Source organism: Anas platyrhynchos, chromosome 7 (assembly GCF_047663525.1).
Source record: "Anas platyrhynchos isolate ZD024472 breed Pekin duck chromosome 7, IASCAAS_PekinDuck_T2T, whole genome shotgun sequence".
NCBI lineage: Eukaryota > Metazoa > Chordata > Aves > Anseriformes > Anatidae > Anas > Anas platyrhynchos.
In genome coordinates, this window is record NC_092593.1 from 21,425,646 (window position 1) to 21,442,622 (window position 16,977).

The 16,977-nt window shown below is 34.6% G+C and overlaps 1 protein-coding gene across 5 annotated transcripts in view; it reads right to left on the bottom strand.

Annotated features, from left to right (window-relative positions):
• Nucleotides 1–16,977, bottom strand: part of SLC25A12 (solute carrier family 25 member 12) — a 50,185-nt gene that overhangs the window by 20,848 nt on the left and 12,360 nt on the right. For all 5 annotated transcript variants that reach the window (XM_027461853.3, XM_027461855.2, XM_038182574.2 and 2 more), the window contains 5 exons: nucleotides 8,775–8,914; nucleotides 6,360–6,506; nucleotides 4,960–5,098; nucleotides 3,501–3,594; nucleotides 2,756–2,840 (listed from right to left, as the gene is read on the bottom strand). In XM_027461853.3, the coding sequence (XP_027317654.1) occupies nucleotides 2,756–2,840; nucleotides 3,501–3,594; nucleotides 4,960–5,098; nucleotides 6,360–6,506; nucleotides 8,775–8,914 (605 nt within the window). The remainder of the gene's footprint in view (nucleotides 1–2,755; nucleotides 2,841–3,500; nucleotides 3,595–4,959; nucleotides 5,099–6,359; nucleotides 6,507–8,774; nucleotides 8,915–16,977) is intronic.

A 16,977-nucleotide genomic window follows, 5' to 3' on the forward strand; every position in this document is an offset into this window, starting at 1 on the left:
GTGAGGAGTGACACTTTTTTCAGCGAGCTTATTTCATAACAGTGTCGAGCTACACAGGTAATTCTGATGTGTAAAATACAACGAGACAAGTATTTTGTTTCCTAATAATCTACTCACAAAAGTGAGTGCCACAAAAACACTGATTAAAACTAAAGCTGGCAGTTAAGAATGCAGTTATGAAACTTCATAAAAAATACTTCTCCTTAGTCTGGACAAACGTATACACATCTCTGCATCAATTAATTCCGTCATTCTTGTCTTTAGGAATCCATAGGAAGACCGTTACCGCTAAGTAGGGTTGGGACACATACATGTATCTCATTGCCTCAGATACATCTAATTCCTTAAGGACAACAGAACGGTAACATTAAGAACAGATCAGACACTGTGTTTCAGATGAGTTTGTTTGAAAGACAACTGGATGACCAAGCTGTCACAAGAGTAAACAGAATAAATTCCAAGTCCCACATACTACCTATATTTTACGTAGGAGAATGTTTTCACCACAGCAGTTGAACTAATTCAAGATTTTCCTGTCATTGAGATGTATCCTAGATTTTCTAGTGGATAGAAAGGTTCCTACTTAGAGGAAACTCATTGTAGCATGTACAAAAGTGAGCTGAAAAAGGACAGGCTTTGTATATACAAGCTTTTATTGAGGGTCCTGGGACCCTCATCCACTGGCAAATACAGGACTCTCACATGGTGAACAAGGCATAGGTGGTTTTGTCACTGCACTGTGCTGCCTGCTTTAACTCAGAACACCTTACTGCAGTACTATCTGTACAGGGTAGAGGAACTGAATTTCACCTTTTGGGAGATGGTGTAGCTTGGATTTGCCAGGTCACTACTGGCAGCTGTCTGCCCTCCTGCCCCAACAACCCAGATGACTGAGCTACTTGGGAATCAGTTGCTGAATCACTGCAATTTAGGAGAAGTATTATAATGCACGTCATCACCAGCTTCAGTTCACCATACAGGCTGAGCTGCTGGATGTGGCAGTATAGCAGTTGATTCATTAGAAGCTCTACTGTCTGTGTATCAATCAAGGCAGCTGTGAGCAGAATTCAACCTCCACCAGGCTTCGCATACTTGGGAATCAGAGCCCTTGGGTGTCTTCATGGGCACCACAGACTTCTAACACTGACTGAGAGAACTGGAGTTGTTCAGACACTGTAGGAAAAACCTTCACAATGAAAAACTGTATTTCTCTCCTGAGTACACAAAGATGTGTTTAGTCAGAATTATGAGATTCACTCATACAAGATGTTAAGAATTAGATATCCTACCCTTCTTCATGTATTACAGAGAGAAAAAGGATATGGAGACATCCTTGGAGCAAAACGCCCTGGTTCAGATGAACACTGGACATTACTGTATTCTCTAGTAAAGCTTACTTGGGAATGTACAGCTCTATGTGGAATTGTACTTCCTTATGAAGTTCTAACAGTAAAAATAAATAAAAGATCGTGCATCAGAAACTTCTAAGATCATATCCTACCTTTTTTGTTGTTTTGCATAATAAATACCAATGTGTTAATGATCTGTGTATTGAATAATTATGTAACCACGTAATTCACCATGTACGTATGTCTTCCTTTCTGAATCTGCTGTGTACCTGTTTCAAGGATTTTCTTGACTGCATAATTAGCTTTACATTATTAACACTTGAGTTAATTCCCTCTCTGAGTAACCCTACTGAGAACAATCACCTACAAAATGCTTCAGAAGAAGGATTCCCCTAGCATATACCCAAAATAAAAAAGAACAGAACGGAGTATTTCTATGCACAGCAAAAGAGACTTCCCATCAAGTTGCTAGTTTTGATATCAGTAGTACTTGGATTCAACCTTAGAAGAAGGTTAAGGTAAAATTTAAATCACAGCTTAACTAGCATTAGACATATCTGCTTGCAAAAGAAAACTTCTCAATTACATATCGAACCAAAACCAAACAGAAGATAAAGCCTCCAAATCTAGACATCCTTATCATGTAAACTTGCTAACAATACTCCTGATAGTGGGCAGTATGGTACCCAGTAACTATAATGGAAAGTCTAAACAATAAGCTACAGACTTGCACAATGTTTGGTCCTAATTCTTTATTTTTTACAGTTGTACAAATAACCATAAAAGTGTGAAACAATTTATATTAAAAATCCTAATGGACAGTCTAGGACTCTTATGCTGTACTATATATGCGTGTATTAAAATAGAGCGATAACTGTAAAGGTCTGGTAAAACAGCAGGTTAACTTTCTACTACTGTTATTTTCCATCTTCTAATTCTACCCTTTTCATCAATCTCAATAAAGCTGAATTCCCCTTCCACTGTCTAGCTCAGAGAGCCAGGAAGTAGAGTAAAATTCAATGATCTGTTTAAATAAATGGCTAAGCCAATTGTTTCATCACATTTTTCAAAAAAAGACGACATTTATAAGCTTTGCATTTAATACTCATATATTTTACTATTTTTAATTAATTGTATAATTACAATGTTAGATTGTGAAGTGAAGTGAATCCAAGTTTCTATACATTCTTTTATCTGAATAGGCCATCATTCAATATGACACCTAGTATCTTGTTTAGAAACACACTCAATATTGTGTCCTAATTCTATCCCTATAGCACATTCCGCATCTTTGGTATCTGTTTAAGTACGTTGTTTTTGTTTTTTTAAACTTTTCATATGCATGTACATAAACATGCACTTCTTTTCAGCAATTTTATTTGTATATATATGTCACTTCTACCTACCTGCTTCTGTAGTTCTGCCAAGTTGTAAGGTAACGCACCTTCAGCCAGCGGTGCTATTCTCTCAATATCTGCCAGAGTTAAGCGCCTTAACACAAGACAGAGGAAAGTAAATTACTGTTAGATAAAATAAACATATTCAATACAGTATTCCTGGCCACACCTCACAGAATACATCCTGAGTTTAAAAAAAACACTTGTCATATTTGAATACAGATCTAAGAATTCTGCTATGCTGCCATAAAGAATTCTTGGAGTTTGAAGGTCATTCTCTTCTTAGAGCTGTTAAGTGGAGATAAAGGGACCTCAGATTATTCAGGAGTCCTTGATTACTAGTAATAAAGGGTAATAAAGGATATAATTCACAAATTAAACCATTTTGCCAATCAAAATTAAACAATACAATTGGGTAGGTGTTCCTATCCAAGAGTCCACATGCGAACACTTTCCTGAAACATCAATAAAGTTAAAAATACCAGTGTATTATAGCCTTTGGGGATTACAGTAATTTGTTTTGCTATTTTAAATGTATACCTATAATATGAAAATTAATACCTATGCTTGATGTACACAATTCAATTAGAAAATCCATGCATACACCAAACTCATTTTACATTAAATAAATTATTGTAAAGAAATACAACAAGACACTCATTTTTTTTAAATTAAGATGAAAATGAGTAGGGGTTTTTTGCATAGAGAACAGCAATATCATTATTAAATGATAAAATTAATTATTATAAGTTACCCAGTAACACTGTATAAATCTGTAAGTTGGTAGAGAATATCTATTTCCAGTGGTGTAACTTGTCCAAATCGGATTGCAGAGTGGGTAAATTCCTCTGGATTTAAAAGGGAAAGAGAAAGCAGTTGTGTTATTTGTCAGATTTCCTCTTTATACACAACTTTCACAAATAACTTCATTATCATTTAAAAAAAAAAAAAAAGAGAGAGACCTATCACCAAGGAGCAAAATCCATATTGCAAATGGAAAAAATATTTTCAGGAGGATATTGAATCAGGCCTCTAGAGACATAGAGGAAATCTGACTGCACAACTCTGATTCATGGCAAGAATTCATCATCAAAGTCAACAAAAATCCTCGTTCTAGTAAGGTTAATAACACCACACACACAATATGTGATTCTTTTTTCTGAAGTTCTGCAAAACAGAACAGAATAGTGATGTTCACGGCTTTTAAGGGCAACTGACTCATTTATCGCCTTCACATCCACGTTTCTTTTAACTGCTAGCTCTCAATGACACCAAATTTAGATGTTTATCTAGCCAAATTACATGACATGTTCATGACATAATTGCCAAGCTACAATAAACAAGTTTTAGCACTGGAAACACAGTAGCAATTTTCACAACACAAATCCAGCCAAGATACATTTATGCATCTGAATCAAAAATAAATAAATAAATAAGCTAGGTAATTTGTTAGCACAATTTGGAGTATGAGGACAGGCATTTTATGCTTTTCTTTAGGGGTGAAAGGTATGCAGACCATATGAACTTAAGCCAAGCAAAGAAGGAACTTGGCATGCTTTTTATCACAGTCAGATTTGGTTGGTCCCATCCACACATGTAATAAAATCAATGATAAAATCTGTCATAAAATCACTACAAAATCAATCCACTCATGCCTGCATCAACACTGACACATGGCCACCTTTTGTACGTACAGGTATTAACTATGTCCTAAATATAGACATAAACTTCATGTAAAACCACTCAGGTCCATAAACACTAAGGAATTATTTACTATAACCATTTTTCTAAAAAAGATTTAATCACAGATAAAGTAACTAGAGCTAAACAATATGGAGATTACTGATAATGGATTTTCAAACTTAATCCATTCTATCTTATTTCCTAAGTACCTCATCTCTAAGAAACCATGCATATCTTTCATGGGGTGGTAAAATCCTCAATAATATATTGTCTTGCAGATATCCATTCAAACTAGTAAGGCCAATAAGGTTTCTGCCAGAGTCCCAGTTTTTCTCCCTTAATGATCTGGTTGAAAATCCTTCCTAACCTGGCAGGATGAAAATCACCCTTTAAACACCTATACAATAGTGCTAACCTTGTGCTAAGTGCTAAATCTACGCAGGCCCTGACTTGCCTTACCGTATATGCGCTACTGGATTACAGATTGGAGACAACTAAGAAATTAATAAAGTGCAGGAAATATACTTTACCTTTTGTGACTTCAACGTCTTTTCTTATACCTGCTATATTGCTGTATATCTTCCTAACGAGATCCATGTTATTCAAAAGGGCATTAAATGCATTGAAGTAGGAGAAGCTGACCTGATGTGAAACAGTTCCACCAGCTACCTTTAAAAGTTAAATGAATGTGGTTAAGTACCTTAAGGCTTTTAACAACATCTTATTACAAATTACAGAAACAACCATTTGGGCAAATAAGGACAGTATTAAAGATATCTTTCTATTCCTGTAATTCCATGTATTGGCAGGGTGCACCGGGCATGAACCTATGGACAAAAGTAATTCTAAGCTATTTTTAATAGAAATATGAGGGGAAAATTATTAGGATGCTTTTTTTTTTTCTTTGTACAAACTGAATATTATGAAATGATCAGGAAATACTCATATAGAATCATAGAATGGTTTGGGTTAGAAAGGGACTAGATGGCCTTCAAAGGTCAACTCCCCTAGCATGATCAGGGATATCTTCTACTAAATCAGGTTGCTCAAAGCCCTGTCCAACCTGACTTTGAACAATTTCAGTGATGTGGCATCCACAGCTTCCCTGGGCAACCTGTTCCATGGTTTGACCACCCTCATGGTTTAAAAAAAAAAAAAAATATATATATATATATATATATATATTTCAGTTTAAAAACATTTCTTCTTGTCCTGTCAATACAGGCCCTGGTAAAAAATTTTTCACCGTATTCCTTATAAGCACTCTTTATATATTGAAAGGTCACAAAGAGGTCTCCTCAGAGACTTCTCTTCTATAGGCAAGAAACTCTCCCAGCATCTTTACATAGAAGTGTTCAAGTCCTCTGATCATTTTTGTGGCCCTCCTCTGAACTTGTTCTATAAGGTCCACATCTTTCTTGTACTATTATTCAATGTATCTGATACACAGTCTAAATGGTAACTGACTATTTTTCTAATAGAGATATGCATGTAACCACTGCTTTAGATAAAGGCAGTGACTGGCTTCTCATACCAGGTACAGCAACAACCATTTATTTCAAAGCCTACAGTTAGTACATAATATAAATCCTACAGAGAGATAGTATGTCATATCAGTCAGGCTTTTGCCCCAAATTAATATTCTTTCTGTGCAAAGTATAGTTCGCCCTGCTTTAGGGGAAAGCATAGTAGACTAACTCAAACTGCTTCCAATAGCACTTTAAGTGTGTGAACTACACTGCCAAACTTTTCCAATACTGCATCCAAGGAGTACTTCCGTGCTCTGCCCGCTCTATTATGAAGGGAATAATCTCTAGCACTGAGGAACCAATAAGCAGGTAGGAATAGACAAAGTGGGAGAGAATCAGTAACATTTTAAGACATTTCAGCTATTAAACCCTGAACTCAAGGCACTTTTCTTCAGACTTACTGAAACTAAATTTTCTTCCACAAATGGAGTTAGCATATGTGAGCGAAGGGTAACCATGATTTCATTGAAGTCCAGCCCAGTAATCATACCACTTTTATTTTTGTCCTTCATTGCAAAGGCTTGTCTTGCATGTTCTGACTGCAGCTCCTAGAATTAGTATTTAGAAATAGCATATTAACAAATTCTGTAACTCACCGTTCACACAAATGTTGCTCATTTTGTATTCTTACAGCATGCCTGAATATATTTGTGCATATATACCACAAAAAGACTGCAGTTTAAACTTACAATCCAGCCCAAATAAAATAAGAAGTCTGCACAATGATTCATTTCATGCACAGATTCATTCCTCTGTCATAGAAAAGCCCCTATTCAACTGTAAAGAAATTTGCACTTAACGCTAAATGATTTGAGAAGTAACTTTCACATACCCATGTCCTGGCTGCTACATATTCCTTTATTAAATACTTACCTGGTAGAGAAACTTCTAATACTGATCTGAAAGACTCAAAGGGAACTGATCTCTTTCATGTCCAATATTAAATTGTGATTGGGGTATTACAAATTAAATAACCAAAAAGTATTTGAAAATGAACAGGAGGACAGTGAAGATTATATAATATAGTTTCAGATTGCCCAACAGATACCTCCCATATTGTCAGAAATGGTCACTCATTTCAGGCAATTTAACACTCCTATACAATCTGTAAAAAAATCTTCATATAAAGCACAATGCAGTAACCTAACCTTAATATAATAATGATGGTTGTAAATTCTATGTCCAGAAAAACTTGTTTCCGTCTATTCAAGCAAACAATAAAGCACATTCAGCTGTCATTCAGACCTTTAGAAGCAGCTAAAATAATAACCATGTTGTGACAGCCAGTAAGAGGGCAAACTACTGAGCTTATATCACCTTTACAGTAATTTCTCAAGTCTTGTAACCTCAAGATTAAGGTTTTCTCGATCAGATCACAGCAGGCTTTCTGCACCCTAAATCCCAAGCCCCGTAAGACAAGACTATGAAGAGGAATCTAAAGGGAGGGACAGGAATATCAAACTCATGTACATCTTTTAAATCCTGCAGTCCATACTATGTGTATGTACTAAGAGTCTTTTTTTTTTTTTTAACTATACGATGAGAGCAAGGTTATTGTATCTTACAAGACAGTTTTTTGGAACAACAAACATAAAATCAGATATTTATCATTTTGATCTGGGCTCAACAGCAAAAAGATGCTTCTTACTAGAAATCCGTTCGGTTTTGGTTTTGTTGTTGTTTGTGCACTTGTGTCCCCAGTTTGTGTCTGGGATCACTTAAAATATGTAGCATCAAAGGCAGGACACAGTTTATTCCTTGAAAGTAACACCAACTTACGCTACACCCTTAGAAGACTATGCCTAACTCCAGAATCTCAATTTACAAGATAGATTTCAGATTCTATCAAGTCACAATTCTCTAGAATCCACTCTAGATCTACTTTAATTCTGGACAATAATTACAGTGTAAACCAGAGCACATCTATCACTCCCTACTTTTAAGACAGTATGTTGAAGTTATTTTGTAAAGGGTCAGCTCTGGAAATACATCATCTATTTTTCCTCAGGTCTACTAGAGAGAAAACTAGAAGTAACATAATCAGGCGATCACTGCATCTTAACTTACAGAATTCAGTGTGATTACCTACAATTTTGTGAACTTCCTTCTCTTGAATTATAACATACATTTCTCCTACTTTACTCTTCTACCTTCCTCTATAATTGATGTCTTCCTTTACTTCCTTCTAGTATAATGATTAATTCATATGTTTTTCCTGTAACTTTTCGGCTTAGAACAAAGTCCAGTTCTAAGAGCGAGATCTTTTAATGCCTTATCCATAGATGGTGCTTCAGCAACATATCAGAAAATCAGATTTGCCTCCTGCAAATTTGGCTGCATTTAAGACTAAACTCCCAATATACGTGTAGTATAAGGGTAAGTATTAGGATTATATTTACAGAACTAAAAGAAATGTTCAACAATCTAATAACTTTACCTGGAAGACTACATAGTTAACAGAACAATTATAACAAGAATGTAATCTTTCTCTGGTTGAAGTTAGTTTTGCTATCATATTCCTATGACAGAAAAAGTAGACTGCTCAATCCAGTTTAACAATCAACGAAACAGTCAATTTCCTAAAAAGTATATTTAATTCCATGTATTTATAGGGTGATATTCAAGTTAAAGTACAATGAGTAAATACTGCTTACAGAACTGGTATAGAGAAATAATAGTTCACTGTAACTGTTAGGATTAGTATCAGATAATGACAATCATTACCAGAATAAGCTCAAAATTTATAATGGTATAAATGTATTATTAGAGATGAAAATGAATTTCAACTGTGCTTTAAAAGAAGGTTAATAACTGACCTGCAAGAACTGAGTGAACTCTGAATAGTTAAGATGCTTCTTCCTGTTATGTCCAAAATGCAGTCGAATGAATTCACAGTCCCAGTTGAAGGGGATTTGAAGATGTATAGTACTTTGTTCAAATATTTCTTTGACATTTGCTTTGTGGGAGGGAAAAAACAAGAAGTAAGCTTTGGGGTATAGTAAATCTACAAACATTCTAGGAAGGATACAAACAAATTAAGTTCTAAGCAGCTGTTTAAGAAATGCTTTAGTTTGTTAAGAATCGCTAACAGAGCCTTTACAGACTTTTGAAAGAACACATTCGCTACACAATGTGATACTTTCTGTATTACTCCATAAAACCTTGGAGTGTTTTATTTAGTTTTAATTAAGAAGCAATTTCCCTTGTACATGACAAATAAGAGCTATTTTGCATTCTGATACAAAAATCAATAGTGGTTCTCCATCTCTGCCAGGAGTCAAATTAAGCCCTTTATCAAGAGCACGAATACCTGCATTACAATCTCATGCAATATTTGTCATAGTAAGTATGGTTTGATTGAAACTTGATTATTACAATCACACTGTCTGAATATGTCTATTGAAGATAGGTATAAGAAATGCCATTTAAAACATATCATTAACTCAGCAGAAAGCACCTTATTAAAAGCTTTTGATAAGGCCTTAGCACAAAAATCAAATCCTATAAAACATAATTTGTAGTCTCAGTTATTAAAATGTTTTAAGGTAAGTGAAGACAGAGATGTCCTCTTTTAAATGAAAAAAAAAAAATCCTGTCATTTCAGAATATGGAATTCTCCATATGCATACTGTACAACTGCAATACCAGTGCCTACCATATCTGAATTCAATCAAAAGACGCATCTGAGAAAAAAGGCTTGCCTTATTCATATATAGCATTACCACTCTGCAATACAAGCCTGTTTTTTGTGCAGATTATCTGACCAAATAAACAGTATAACTGGACATCTATGAATGCATTGTGAACCCTTTTTGAAATCTACCTCAAAAGTACCTGAACTGACTTTAGCATTCATCAGCTAATCTTGAACCTGCTAAGAACCAAAATAAAATATGGCATATAGCTCAAATTTAAAACAAAATACACATTATTTTAGCTGAAAACACACCTCTTTTGTAATATGTTTAGATAATTTGCTCAACACTGGAGTGGCATGAGTATCAGCTGCATTAAAGGCATACCACGGAACTATTAAACAGTTCTTTTAAAAGACGACAGAATGTAATCAGAAGAACTTTGATATCATTTGCCATTAAGAACTATTTATTTCAAATGAATGTGTTTATTTCGAGTGAATCTCTATGCTAAGAGACTGCTCAATTCATCCTTTCAATTCTGTAGCTATTCTAGCAGTGGGTAAATGACTATATGGTTTTATATTTTCAGTGAAGAAAGTAAGGGAAATATTCAGAACAAGTATGTTTCAGAACAGGAACACACACAGTAGGATCTTTGGCTAGATCACTTGCTCCACAGATAGTTTGAGATTGCATATTTAAAGAGCTATGTATATTTAAAGATTGCTTATTTAAGGATTATGACTAGTGAGTGACTTAACTGTATTTTAGCCCTTACAGGTTGAACACAGACAACAAAGAACTGCTACTTAAACCATAGTTTCCAATGCAAGGTAGGCTAAATGAGGTGTTCAGGTAAGCAGGAACCTTAAAAACCTTGACTACTTGCAACTGTTCATATCTACTCACTAATACACAGTGATTAAAATGAGACGGAACGTCAAATACATGGCACTAAACTGCTTTATTTTGCCACACTTCCTCTGAAAGTTTTTTCTGTAATAGGTTTATTCACCATTGCTAGAGATCAAGGAGCCAGGAGAGGTAAATTTAAATTCCCCACCTCCTACTGATTCACTGTGGATTCTAACCAAACTACCTCGAGTCTGCATGTACTACAAACAGATCAATGCAGCCCTCTGTTGAACTTGCAAAATGGCACTGAACTGTGAATGGAACAGAAGACTGGCCTGCTTAATTGGATCTATTGGCTTGGCTACTAGGTACAACCAGGGCATCAGCTAGTGATTAAACATCTGTAACACTGACTGCTTTTAAAATACTGAATTCTTCTAACGCAAATTTAGGAAAAAAACTTACTGAAGCAGCCAAAAAATTTAAATTGTATTTCAATTATTTCCAACAATTATTTCACGATGTCAGAGGAAGGTTTAAAAAAAAGTTTCACTTTTTTCTTATATGAAATTATTCATACATGTTCATATAGACAAATCTTCCAATAAGTTTTAATGAGACTGAAGCCACTGGAATTTTCCTTGCTCTCACTCAAGCATTTAAATGTGTATGACTTAAACCACTGAGGATTATTTTCCCACAGTATTGATTTTCCTTCCTAAAGAAACTTATAACTAGTCATCAAAACATCATAGGTTGATATTTTTCAGCACATAAAAATAATACTGGTAAATGAAGTAATAAATTTACATTCAATAGTTGAGTGTACTGGTATGTGAAGAATCCCAATACTGGCTAGCTAGCTTTAAAAAATAGTATCCAAATTAGACTGTTGCTTCTCTGAAAATTCAGACTCCTTATTCATTTTTCTTCAATCAGCAGTATCTGACAATCACCAACATATACTGCATTTGTTACAGTCTGTGTTTTAAGATATACTATTGTATCTAAAGCTTAATGCCATGTTGGCTTTGTTTATGAAACATTTGGGGTGCAGGACCAAAACTGTGTATGAGTTGTAAATAAAAACAGTTGAAAATAACTGACATAGTTAAGACCACTGAAACTCTACTTTTCCAAACTGGTCTGGGATTCTCAAACATCTCCAGTAAGCACTAAAATTTACTACTTCTCTACCCAAGATAAGCAATGCTTTCTCCAATATATCAAGAATAGCTTCTTTAATCCAATTTTGTTGGCTTTTCTCTAATTTCAAAGGAAATAACCACCACTACTACAAACAACTCCATGATGAGAAAAGATGCAAATGGACAATTAGATTTCAGAAATGCACAGTGTGGTCATGATCTGCACTTTGACCACTTTGAACTGTGACCACATCTGACTTTCAATTATTTTTTTTTCACAGCATAAGCAAAGCAATGATAACAAATAAAACTTAAGTGTTACAGTAAAGGTATTTCTTTTTTATTTTATTTTTTAATCTCACTCAGTCAAAACCCAGTAATGCTTCTGAATTAAAATAAACTACAGGAATTTCCAACAGAGCTATTCTGCAGGGAGCAAACAGCAAATTATTTCTAAACCCTTTCATTTTAGTATGACATTTTACAGAATGCATTCATTGTCCCTGTCAATACACGTTGCTCATTTACTAGTGTCTTCTCTTACTCTTTGCTCACCTTTCTGCAGTGGAATTCTTCCTACTGAGCTGATAACTTTCTTTCTGAGCTTATAGCAAAGCATTTTCTTCTCAGACAGGCATACAAGTCAGCATCCTGATGACACACTCAACTTACCATCAGCCCCAGGAACAATAAACCTACTACTCTAGTGCACTAGTACATTACCTCCAAGGCAACATGCATTCTCTCAAGATTGCTTCAGAATTTCCCCACCCAATCATTTTAAACAAATTACAGATGCCTGGAGCAGCTATCTGCAAGCAGCATACACACGACTGGCTCAACCTCCATCAACACCATTACCTAGCAGGCTCAGAAAAATGATACAAGAAAAACAAGGGGTTTTTTTTGGAAAATACTGAATTTCAGAGAAAGGGGAAGACAACTTCAAGTTATAAACACCAAGATATTTTGTTGATGAGGATGAGATGTAACAGAACACCAACACAACTGAACAGAGCATTACACATCTAAATCCACAGAGGATACTGCTAGAGTTTGTATCTTTGAACAAACATTTTTGGCCCCCCTCATGGTGGAGATGAGCTCATGAAACCATGTGGACTTTGATGCGATATCTATCATTTATTTTTACTAAAAGCTCCCCAAAATGCAGAGTGAAAACCTCACAAATTTCCAGTGTAATCAGACTGTAAAGAGAGTTTGCCATTCCCTCTCACAAGTGATGCAACATCAATCATGCTTCTTAGTGACAAAAAAAAAGGAAATAAAATAGTTTGAAGTACTAGCATAAGTATACCAGAGGTTTGTTGTTTAAGAGGGTGTTTTAATGTGTCTACTCAGTCATTTAAGGCCTCATTCGTATATATTTCAGCCTCAATGCACGTAAGGCATTTAATGCTTTCTATGCTTTTTTTTTTTTTTAAACTATTTCTGCTAAAAGAATACATTTCATGTATTTTCACTTTCAGCACAAAATGAAAAATCACAAGTAAAAGCAAGGAGACATTTTTAATGTCTGTTGCAACAGAAGTATACTAACAGTGTTCCAAATATAAATACAATAACTACTTTGAGGTGAGAGCAAGAAGACAAGTAGCAGGAAAAGTGAGAAAGCTAAACTAGAAATAATTGCCTTGTATTTCTCTTATTTTAAAAGATTTAATCAGTGATTCTGATTAAGATCAAGATTAGCGACATAATAGGCATAATAATGAACTGTCAATATATATAACTTTAATGTGAAGTTCTCCTTTCCTGTTTCCTCCTGCTGAACTATGATTTTGAACTTAATACTATAGAGAACATTTGAGGTCTCTTTATGTTCTTAAGCTATTTACTATTATAATAAATAAGAATGGTCTCCCATCCTACGCTGCTCACAAGTATTTAAGTATCTGTGGCTTAAACCAGAATCTTACACCAGAAAAGAAGTAACAACAACAACCAAACAACATGACAACAAAAGAAAGTTATAGTCATTTTCTGTATTATCTGCATGCATTAGGCAACAGACACCTTGAAAACAGGCAACTAACATATGGCAAACAGAAAGCCAAGAAAAATAGTAGCTTTAGTTTACTGCACACTTGGTATGAACATAGCGTTTTTCTTACATCCTCAGATCCACAGTTGTTCAATTATGAGATTTTTCTGTTTTCTTTTAAAGCTTACAAATAATATTTCATAAATCATAACTCTTATCTCCAAATCCTTGCATTTTCAATCCTATTACTCTTTTAGAAATGGCGGAGGAGTGAGTACTAGCAATGATCTGCACTTCCTGAAAAATAATACTCAAAAGCAAAGAATTATAACAACATATATTCAACTCCTTTCTCTTATTCTTGTCACTCGTCTTCTTCAAGTATTTTCAAAGTCTACCATGTTTAAGGGAAATCTGAACATTCTTTCCCACATTAAAACATATTACAAAATAATTATTTTGTTTAAGAAAATAGGACAAGATCACAGTACACTCCATTTCTGGAACTATTTTGTTAGATTGATATTTATTATTTCAATTCACCAATATCATTGTAACGTTTAATATAGTTGCATTAATAGGTATCCAATCCCTTTACAACCCAGAATGTCTTGAAAGAAGAGGCCACTATACTCTGCATAATTATTTTTAGTGAGATGTCGAGCTGAAGGATGTTTTGAAAACCTTATGTTTAGTTTCGTATATATTTTCCAATAATCTCAAAAATAAGTCAAAAACTCAGAAGAATCACAAACAAAGGCAGTAAAATTGTTTCAAAATCTCATTGTTTTAGATCTGTATTTCTATCCACATTAGCATGGGTATTTGACTAAAAGCAATCTCTGAAATGCTAGTTTACCAGAGAATAGCTTTCTTTGTGGTAACTCTACAAGGAAGAACAGCTGGAAAAGCCTTGCAATTGTACATTCCAATTAAAATTGATACAGTCCAGATGTATGTTTTGTTGAAGGGAAGAATTATAAAGAAACCTTTTACTTCCAGTTAGACAACCTATTTTTTGAGAGAAGTTTCAGTGATGGTCACAGACTTCATCTTTTAACCACAGTAAGGACTACCTGTTTTAGAATAGAGCACACCAAGTAGCTTGAGCAGATTTTATATATAAGTTTGCTTTAACCTGAATTCAGGTCAAAAGTCCTTTGCAGAATACCAATAAAAATAAATTTCCTTTGTGCAACAGCATTAAATTCATGGTCTGTCTTTAAATATTCACTCATGTTAAGTAGCTTGGTCAGTTACATCCTGTGATCAAAAGAGCAGAATGCTTCTTATCTTTTCTGGCTACAGATAGCAACCCAGAACAAGAAAGATAATGCATGGAAAAAAAAAATAGCCTTTCCTTATCTGTCTTGGCTGTTACCATTTAAATATTTCATGGTTAAAGCAATATTGTAAGGGATCACCAGCAACACATTTCTCAGAAAATAGTAACCTAGCAATCTTTTATGAAGACATACAAACATTTAAGTATGAAAGATTTTTTTCTATTTCTTCATGATTAAAAAGGTAATTTAAATTACACCACTGCTTGCATTAATGGGTTAGTCATATTACTGCTTTTTATTCAGCAAGCCGACAAGTAGTCCAGTGCAGCTGACACATGTAAAGAATACAAACATGTTGTGCAACCAATTTGCTCAAACAAAGTAGGACCAATTCATTTTTCTTGCAATAGAGCTGCTATACACATATTGCAGCATACTCTCTGAGTATCTATAGCAGTCATTCATACGGGATTTCAGGATGTCCAGAACTCCTGGAAAAATATCCCAAAGCAATAAGAAAGTAGATGACATTAAAGTGACAAAGTCAGCATACAGAAGGCTTCCTGCTTCAACAGTTTGAATTAACCCATATTGCATAGACAAAGACATTGATTAATGCAGCATAGCCAACACTTCTACCAAATAGTTTTTAAAGGATCAAAAATTGCTTGCCCTTTTCTATTTGTCAATTCAAAAGAAAGAGTTTGTTCTGTAATGCAATTTAATTAATAGTTTCCTAACTGAAGAGCTGGAAGCTAAACTTTTGCAGAGTCAAGCGTCATATGGAAGGTAAAGAGAACTGCAAGAAGCTTAAGTGTTCATGTATGGTCTATGTCAGTAAATAAATCCTAAAAAGCAGATGATGTGAAAACACCTGGAAAAACTTGCTTTCAAGCACGGTGACGGGTCTAAAGAATCAGCAAATTCTCTCCATATAAGTGAAATATTTGACTATATCAGGATAATTTTTGAAAATGCCATACAGTCATACCCAAATGATCTGAGGATATGGCTAACTTGGGTGCAGGTGTAGTTCTTAATATGGTGCGGATGTACTTCTTAGTATCAAATTCAGAGCCAGCACAGCTTTCCTCTACTTTTATGGTTTAAGCCCAGCTTGAATACACACCAACATTATCTCACATCCAGCAAGAGCAGTGTTGGTTCAAGTTACTGGCCTAACAGACACAATTTGATCCTGTGTTCCACTCTCCAGCACCTCCATCCCTTTCCCTTGCTCCAAAAACACAGTGCAGGAAAATCTCAATAAATTACTTTCAATTCTAGCAAGACTTACTGGCTTGAGGTAGCTTTGGAATCAGTACAATCACATTCACAGTGTTGCATCTGAGCTAGAAAATCTTGACACGTTTGCTTCCATAATCAGTATGTCCATACGGTTTATCTGCTGACTGGATAAATTACCCGCTAATAAAAGAGAGCTGACTTATTTAATAGCAATTCTCACACTAATTGGTTAAGCTTATTCCATTATTCTATATATATATTCTATATATTTCTAATAATTTACTACAACTTTCAGCTGTTAGTATGTAGAGCTTTTAGTTTACAGAAATGTATATATTGTACATGTTATGTTTCACAATATAACACCATTTACTTTTTCTACTTCAGTCAAAGAAGAAATTTCTCTCTACTAACTGAAGAGACCTTGTCTTTCCTCTCTTCTCAATAGCTATTTGGAAGGATTCTTCGAAGAAAAAGCAGAACAGAAAGTGTCATGTTTCACCATGACCACCTTCCTCTAAAGACCTTGGAAAATCCTAGTTTTATATATTCTCTTGTCTTTACATGAAACTAAACTCTGTGCCTTTCTGTTTATGTGGTATGAAAATGAAAGAATACAGGTCTCATTTACAAGACAGCCTTCACAGGCAACAAGACTGACTTGAAAACTTACTGCAGTTACCAAAATCTGAAAATATCATATATCATCATTCACATTTTTCCCCACATACATTTATTTGCATAAAACCCAAGTAAAAGTAAGTAGCCCATTTTAAAAACTACATAAAAATGAAAAAAAAAAAAAAATTCAAAGCAGCAGTAGCATTGGTTATAGCTTA